This window comes from Rosa chinensis, chromosome 7, assembly GCF_002994745.2.
Source record: "Rosa chinensis cultivar Old Blush chromosome 7, RchiOBHm-V2, whole genome shotgun sequence".
NCBI classification, from domain to species: Eukaryota; Viridiplantae; Streptophyta; class Magnoliopsida; order Rosales; family Rosaceae; genus Rosa; species Rosa chinensis.
In genome coordinates, this window is record NC_037094.1 from 10,811,888 (window position 1) to 10,820,222 (window position 8,335).

Here is an 8,335-nt window from a genome sequence, read left to right on the forward strand (position 1 = left end):
TGACGGAAAATTGGGATCGGACCCCAAAAGGCAAAACGCCCCCGTCCATGGAATGGCCGCCGGCCATGTTGCCGGCGCCGGCGCCGGCGCCTGTTATGATGGCCGGCGTCCTCCTATCTCCCTCCATCAAAACGACAATGATGTCTTGATGGGTTTTGCTGATGCAGGGTACCTCTCTGACCCTCACAAAGGTCGCTCCCAAACAGGTTATGTCTTTACCATGGGAAGCACTGCGATATCTTGGAGGTCTACGAAACAGACCCTTGTTGCTACTTCCTCAAATCATGCAGAGATTATTGCTCTACATGAAGCTGTACGTGAATGTGTATGGCTAAGGTCTGTAATTCGACACATTCAAGGAAGTTGTGGTTTGAAGTCTACCACAGATGAACCTACATGCATTTATGAGGATAATGCAGCTTGTATTGAGCAAATGAAGTTAGGTTTCATCAAGGGCGACAACACCAAGCATATATCGCCTAAGTTCTTTTATAATCAGCAACAACAATCACTTCTAAAGATTGAAGTGAAACAAATCCGATCAGAGGATAATGTAGCGGACTTATTCACTAAGTCGTTACCTAAATCCACCTTCGAGAAACATGTGAAGAGCATCGGATTGAGAAAGTTATCCGAACTCCCATGATTGTAGCAATCAGGGGGAGATATCGACATCAGGGGGAGTTATGATGTCTACATGTTCGATCTCGAAGAGTGAAGGACGTGTTGTGCTCTTTTTGTCCTTCGACCAGGATTATTTTTGTCCCACAGGGTTTTTGTTACCTGGCAAGGTTTTTAACGAGGCAACGGATGAAGCGTCACCACCAAGTTTGAGCGGCACAAGGGGGAGTGTTGAAGGAAAATCAAGTTTAGTGTGCCTTATCAAACTAGGAATAGGAATAGGAGAGAAGGTTCTAGATTTCTCAATCCTACACGGATTGGTATTCCTTGTAACATTAGATTATGCACTTTGTAATCCCTATATATAGGGCTCCTATTCTCTATAATGAAACACTTCTCTCATCAATCTCTCTCAATACCAATATACTTAAACAAGTGAGACTAGAGTAGTTGAAAAAATACTCATTAGCCTTACTGAAAAATATGACCCAATAGTTACTGCCATCGAAAATTCTAAAGACATGACAACTCTTTCGGTGACAGAACTAATAGGCTCTTTAGAAGCTTATGAGAAAATATTGAGTAGTCGGAATGAAAGTCCTATAGAAAGTGCATTCCGATCTAAACTCAATATTCGATCTCAGAAATATGAAAAAGAAAAGAAGTTTGAAGAATTTTCTAGAGGAGGAGATAGACCCAAATATTGGGCAAATAAAAAAGATATAAAGGAGAAAAGAAATTATTCTCCATGTGGAATCTGCCACAAAAATAATCATCAAGAAAAAGATTGTTGGTTTCGGGGAAAACCAAAATGCCGAAACTGCAACAAATTTGGTCATATTGAGGAAAATTGTTTCCTCAAGAAAAATCACCGAGCAGATTTTTCAGAAGAAAATGAGCAAGATGAGCAGCTCTTCTATGCATGTCACTCGGCAATTGAAGAGAGAAATAAGAAGTGGTACGTGGATAGCGGCTGCAGCAATCATATGTCTGGAGACAAAACCATTTTCTCCAAACTTGATACTTCACAAAAGTCTCAAGTGAAACTAGGAAATGGAGAAATGGTGAAAACTAAAGGCAAAGGTACGATTTCCATCCCGACTAATTTAGGAACTAAAAAGATTAATGATGTTCTATTAGTTCCTAGCTTGGAGCATAATCTCCTAAGTGTTGGACAAATGCTGGTAAATGGTTATGCTATATTATTTCATGGAGACTTATGCAAAATATTTGACAAGAAAAGAAGGTTGATATTCAAAATAAGGATGAAAAATAGAAATTTCCCCATCCAATGGCAACAAATGGCCATGAAAGTAGAAGTCAAGAAGAAAAATGGCCTAAAGAAAAAGCAGCCGAGGACTCCACCACGTCAAGCAAGTAAAGAAGGAATTTTAAATCCTTCAAAGTCAAAAAGTTGTGAAGTTGCGATGAAGAAGCAAGCCGGAGTAAGGCTATGGAAGAAGAAAGCTGAAGGAAGGCCATGGAAAAAGAAAGCAAGAGCGAGAACACCTTCGCTAAGGGACTTCCAAGATCAAGACTTGAATTACTACGAGATTGCTCGGAGTATCATCAATGTACATTAAGGAGGAGTGTTGAAAGTTAATGCACATTGATCATCTAAAATAATCTACATCAATTTAGAGAAGTCCAGACCAATCAAGAGAAGTCCAAGAGTTGCTAGATTGATCTAGAATTATCTAATCATTGCAGCAAGTGTCTAGAACAATCATGTAAGTTAGAATGCAATGGAGTGTAGTAAAGTCTGGAAGTGATTAATATGTGGTAGTTAATTAATAAACAATGTCGGTGGTACAAGTGGTGATGTATGTCGGTTAACAGCTCCTATATATATGTGGATGTACTCTTGCAATGAAGTAATGAACCAACGTCAGCTCCTATATATATGTGGATGTACTCTTGTAAATTGTAATGAAGTAATGAACCAACGTCAGCTCCTATATATATGTGGATGTACTCTTGTAATGAAGTAATGAACCAACGTCACCACAGCTCCTCTGTTTTACAACCATCTCCTCCGTTTCTAATTTTTAACATCTCCTCTACTTCTAGTCCTAGCTCACCTAGCTCCTAAACATCTTTTCCTAAACACATTGTCCTATCCCACTACTACTAAAGCTTCCGCACCAAATTCCAACAGTGGTATCAAAGCCAAAAATTCTAACAGAAACACTGCGCATTTTTCTACATTTATCTGCACTTCTGCTAAATGCCAAGTAGCTCCTGCATTATTATTAGGCCTGGCAACGGGCGGGTATAGTGCGGGTACAGGTCGGGTTTTTAACGGGCCGGGTTTTTAACGGGCCGACCCGGTAAAAACCCGTTAAGTTAACGGGTTTCGCGGGCTTAACCCGACGGGTTTGCGGGTTTTCCGTTGGAACCCGTTAAGAACCCGTTAACAATTTTTTTAAAAAAAAAATATTTTTTTTATTAAAAAAAAAAAATTAATTTTTTTAAAAAAAAATCCGTTAAGAGTTATATAATTTTTTATTCATTTTTTGATCAACTGTTAGAGAAATATATTCAGATCAATTAATATATACATATGTTGGTTGAGCTAAGCTAGTAGCCTAGTAGATATAATTAAATATTTCAATAGGTTCGAAATACATATTTAATGTACTAAATAAAATACATTTTTAATGTACTAAATAAAATACATCTAAGTCATCTTAATTGCGGCTTTCTCCTTCTCCAGATCTATCTTGCAATGTCAAATCAAATACGTCTTCAGTAAGATCCTCCAATTCAGTGCGCTCTTTTTCTAAAATATAAACAAACAAAAATGAAAAATATTAGAATAACATAAAGATTGATAAAGTGAGAATAGAACCAAGTTGTAGATTGATAAACTCATCTACAAAAAAAAGAAATTAAAGTGACTTCTTACAGTGTTGCACTTTATGCTAGCTGCCTCTTTATTTATACTTTGTATAAAGACCGCAGACCAGCCATGCCATGAAAATGATCTACCAATTGCTTTCTTTACTTTTGCAGGCCATAAACCAATTCATCTACAACTAAACACCAAAGACCAGCCATGCCATAAAAATGATCTACCAATTTAATTCAAAACAAACTTTACCATCTTATTACTTTAACCTGCAACAACATAATCACTTCCTTTATATAATGAGGTAGACTCAAGTTAAATGTGCTGGCAACACTTAATTACAACCTACACCAATATAATCACTTTCTTTGTATAATGAAGTAGGAAGCGGACTCAACTAGTTGACCCTATAAGCAACACACTAAGAAACAGGACAAATCAGCTAATAAAATCAGTCGGCAACTTAGGAAAAAAGGAAACAGCAGCACCAATATTGGCCTAGTTTACAACTCATCAAATGTTAAGATACCATGTAGCTTTTATGGAATATTTTCATTGTCTGTCAAGTGAATTCCTTGTCTTCTATTTCCTAACTTCCAACTGTTCTTAATGAAAATATGTTTCTAATTTAAAAAAATGAACAGAACAAAGAGAAGTCATGTCAATAATCAAATACATTGTATTTAATGTTCTGTAGTCTTTTTTAATAAATTGTAGCTTTGTTCTCATATACCTATCCTTCTTTTGAAATGACTCCATCCAAACGGACCTAATAGTAACTCCATTCTCAATGCAAGGCCTATAGGAGCTGTTATATTCATGCAACGGAGAAACCTCAAAATGTGCTTAAGGAGTACTGATACTGCTACTGATACCTAGGACGAATGGTAACAACCAATGCAAGGCCAATATTGGTGCTCATCAAAAAACACCCATTTTGAGTTACTAACTGTCTATGCTAATTGAGCACTAAAACTAGCACCTCTCCTCACTTCATACCGATGACCTGAGAGCCTAAACATCCCCACAATCTGACCCATAACTGAAGAGCACGCAAACGATGTTGAGATCATATGGAAATGAAATCAGTAAAAGCATCTTAACAACCAAATACATAGAAAATTGAATACACTACCTCAAGAAATGCCTTCAACACCCACAAAAATGCCTTCGTCCTAGGTTCAAGTGCCCCTATGACATCTACAACTAACCCGAAAAAATCAAGCCTAGATAGCACAAATCACTCATCCAAGATTGTAACTTTACACAAACCAATCACACTAGATACAATTTCACAGCACAACTTGCAAAACCCATAACCGAAGACGGAAACTTTACCCAAAGACGGAAACTTTCTTTCATTACAGCAAAAACCCATAACCGAAATCACAGTATTGATCGAACCCAGTTGAGATTTGTATGAGAAAACCAAAACCCATGTTGCAAAAACCCATAACCGAAATCACAGTATTGAAGCAAACCCAGTTCACCATTTACACAATTACACAGATACAAAGACTGCAAGGAATCAAAGAAAACCCAAAGCAAAAGACAGATCCATGCAATACCTTGACAAATTGGGCGACAGAGAGAGATGAGAGTTGGGATTTGGGTGACGGAAATGAATGGGAGGTTGCTGTGCTCAGATTGGGTTGAGTTCCAGAGAGAGAGAGTTGCGTTCTGGACCTCTGGTGAATGACGGAAAGGTCGAAGACTCGAAGTAGGTTTGTTTGGAAGTAAACGGGTTCCATGGGTTCCAGTGGGTTTTGCACGCAAGGCCCGTTAATTTACGGGCTTTTTGCGTGCGGGCTTTTTTAGCACGAATTTAATAAATGGACGGGTTCGTGCGGGCTTTTACAGTGCGGGTTTCGGGCGGGTTTACGGGTCACGGGCTCAGATGCCAGGCCTAATTATTATCTTCAAGTATCCTATTGATTAATTAGTGACTGTCCGATGTTTATCATTTATGTGAATCACAATCAAAATAAGCCAAGTTGTTGCTGTTAACTCCTGTCAGAAACGTGAAACACTATGCGCATTTTTCTACATTATCTCTTTTGCTAAATGCCAAGTAGCTCCTGCATTATTATTATTTTCAGAATCTCGAGAATCTGTTTGAGCTTGGTTATGTGTGTCGAATGCATTGATTGGAGTAGGTTGTCATACCAGGTCAGCATAAGGACGTATTATGTTGATCTTATGCAAGTTTTGGGATATAGAAGAAACTAGCTAATGGTTTGGAGCTCTCTATATGTTGTAGCAATAGTAGAGTTCCTAGAAAAGCATCAGTGCCTTTGAGAAAAGTGAGCAAAGAGCTGAGTGAAGACCTCTTGGGTGCCAAAACAATTTGGCAATGGCTCTAGTGGCAATGCTCAATCAATTGGTGCAAGAGATGCAAAGGAGTACACTCTTAAATCTTTTCCTGGTTTCTCTTCTCTTCCTTTCTATTTTCGTTGTGTTTTCACTTTCTAAGTCAGGTGAGAAACTCAAATTGCCTCCATCCCCAACAAGGTTACCAATAATTGGAAACCTTCACCAGCTAGGAAAACTCCCGCATCGCTCTCTTCAAGCTCTTTCAAAGACGTATGGCCCTCTAATGCTGCTGCACTTGGGCCAAGTTCCAACACTAGTAATTTCATCTGCAGAGATGACCGAACAAATCATGCAGAACCATGATGAGGTATTCTCCGGGAGGCCAGAAACTACTGCTGCAAACATATTACTCTATGGCTGCCAAGACATAGCTTTTGCTCCTTATGGGGAATTATGGAAACAACTTCGGAAAATTTGTGTTGTGGAACTTCTAAGCCTTAAAAGAGTGCAACAATTCCAATATGCAAGGGATGAAGAAGTTTCAGAATTGATCAACAGGATTCGCAAAGCGTCCCTCGATGAGTCTCCTATTAATCTAAGTGAAATGCTGATTACAACCGCCAGCAACATAATGTCCAGGTGTATTCTTGGAGAGAAGTTTATAGAAGATGGTGATTGGTATGGAGAGACATCAAGAAGGTTCATGGTGGAACTAATGTCTTTCAGTTTTGGAGATTTCTTCCCTTCTTTGAGATGGATTGACACTCTTACAGGCTTCATTGCACGGTTGAAAGCAATTTTTGCTGAATTAGATGGATTTTTTGATCAGTTGATTGAAGATCATAAGAAAGAATGCAAGCCCAATAAGAAGGATTTTGTGGATATTCTCCTCCAACTTCAAAACAAAACCATGCTCGACTTTGAGCTTACTCGAAACAACCTGAAAGCAATTCTACAGGTATCTCTCTGATACTCTTTAGTTTATTTTATCTCAACACACATCCTGCATGATACAAATGGCGCTTGAAATTAGTCTCATTATGGTTCATTGGTTGTAGGATATGTTCATTGCAGGAACCGTTACGACCTCAACAACAATGGAGTGGTTGATGACAGAGCTCGCCAGAAATCCGAGTGTGATGGAGAAAGTCCAAAAGGAGATAAGAAGTGTGGTGGGGAATAAGGCAAGGGTAGATGTGAACGATATCTATCAAATGGACTACTTAAAATGTGTCATCAAAGAAACTCTAAGACTACATCCTGTAGCACCTCTTTTAGTTCCTCGAGAAACAAGTAAGCAAGTAGAGTTGGGAGGTTACCAGATCCCTGCCCAAACAAGAGTGTTTGTCAATGCATTTGCAATCCAAAGGGATCCCAAGTTCTGGGAAAGGCCGGATGAGTTCCTCCCAGATAGATTCGAGGACAACTCAGTAGACTTCACAAGTGAGGACTTCCAGTTTGTCCCATTTGGTGGTGGTAGAAGAAGATGCCCAGGACAGGCCTTTGCGGTTGCTTCGCTTGAATGTGTTCTTGCCAACCTTCTATATTGGTTTGATTGGAAGTTGCCAAGTGGTAATGCATTGCTTGAGGCCTTGGACGTGAGTGAAGTTTATGGAATCACTGTCTGTAAGAAAGCCCCTCTTTATCTTCTCCCGGTACCATACTCCCCTTAATCCCTCCATCCAGATCGAAGTTTCATGTTGTTATCTTTAAATATGCTCCAAGTCAAGTTGTTTTTGTTTTTGTTTTTGGCTTTAATAAAAAGAAGTTTGTGAATGTATTGTCGATTCTGAATTTCTAATAGCCAAACACATGAACTAAAACCCCAAAAATCTTAACAAGCATAATAATGTAGGGATTAAAGTTTTAGGGAAGAGTAAAAGAGCATCACATGTTCACAACCAAGCAAGGTAATCATCTTCTTGATCAAAGTTTGCTAATCAGTTTCGGATTTTCAGATAAGATTCAGAATTAATTCCCTATATATATATGTAATCATGGCTACGAGGAGCCTATGACGCACTGCAAACTCAGGAGATATTCACCTACTCTGTGTCTCTGTATAATGAACATGGCAGAAAAGATGGAACAACGGTGGAAATCGTGATAAATTATTGCATGGTACTTCCTCAACATCGATGAAGATCTAACCATAGTTTCTCAATGTTTTAGTGATGTTGATCGCTCCCTCTTTGCTTTTGTATGCACTTGTTGGCACGAAGCTTCCACTGGTTGGAAACAAGTAGACGATACATTCTACATTCATGTGTAATGAAAGGGTGCAAATGAGAGGCATAAGTGAACACTGGAGGCAAATGCGAGGCATAAGCGTGCTCCATCTTTTAAGTAATAAAAGGGTTAGGTCCTTTTCGAGGATCGAGTAAGAGAAGAACTAGCCTTGCTCATTGAGAATCTCAACCAGTCATCTCTGTTGTCACTGCCGGTCAATCTAAGCGAGTTGTTTGCTTCGCTTTCTAATGACGTGATTTGGTGGGTGGCTTTTGGGAAAAAGAATAGTAGTGGTGAAGGCGCAATGAAGTTGAAGAAGTC

At 38.9% G+C, this 8,335-nt stretch overlaps 1 protein-coding gene and 1 long non-coding RNA gene across 2 annotated transcripts; one reads left to right on the forward strand and one right to left on the reverse strand.

The window, feature by feature from the left end:
- Nucleotides 1–3,185: 3,185 nt before the first annotated feature.
- LOC112180035 lies at nucleotides 3,186–5,198 on the reverse strand. Its single transcript, XR_002928032.2, has 2 exons — nucleotides 5,041–5,198; nucleotides 3,186–3,403 (listed from the first exon to the last, which is right to left on the reverse strand). It is a non-coding gene; the product is annotated as an uncharacterized LOC112180035 (long non-coding RNA).
- A 492-nt stretch (nucleotides 5,199–5,690) lies between these two features.
- Nucleotides 5,691–7,579, forward strand: LOC112176060 (cytochrome P450 71A1). The gene is made up of 2 exons (XM_024313875.2): nucleotides 5,691–6,743; nucleotides 6,844–7,579. The coding sequence occupies exons 1-2, from the start codon at nucleotides 5,826–5,828 to the stop codon at nucleotides 7,456–7,458; spliced, it is 1,533 nt and encodes a 510-aa protein (XP_024169643.1). The 5' UTR covers nucleotides 5,691–5,825; the 3' UTR covers nucleotides 7,459–7,579.
- The last annotated feature ends 756 nt before the right edge of the window (nucleotides 7,580–8,335 follow it).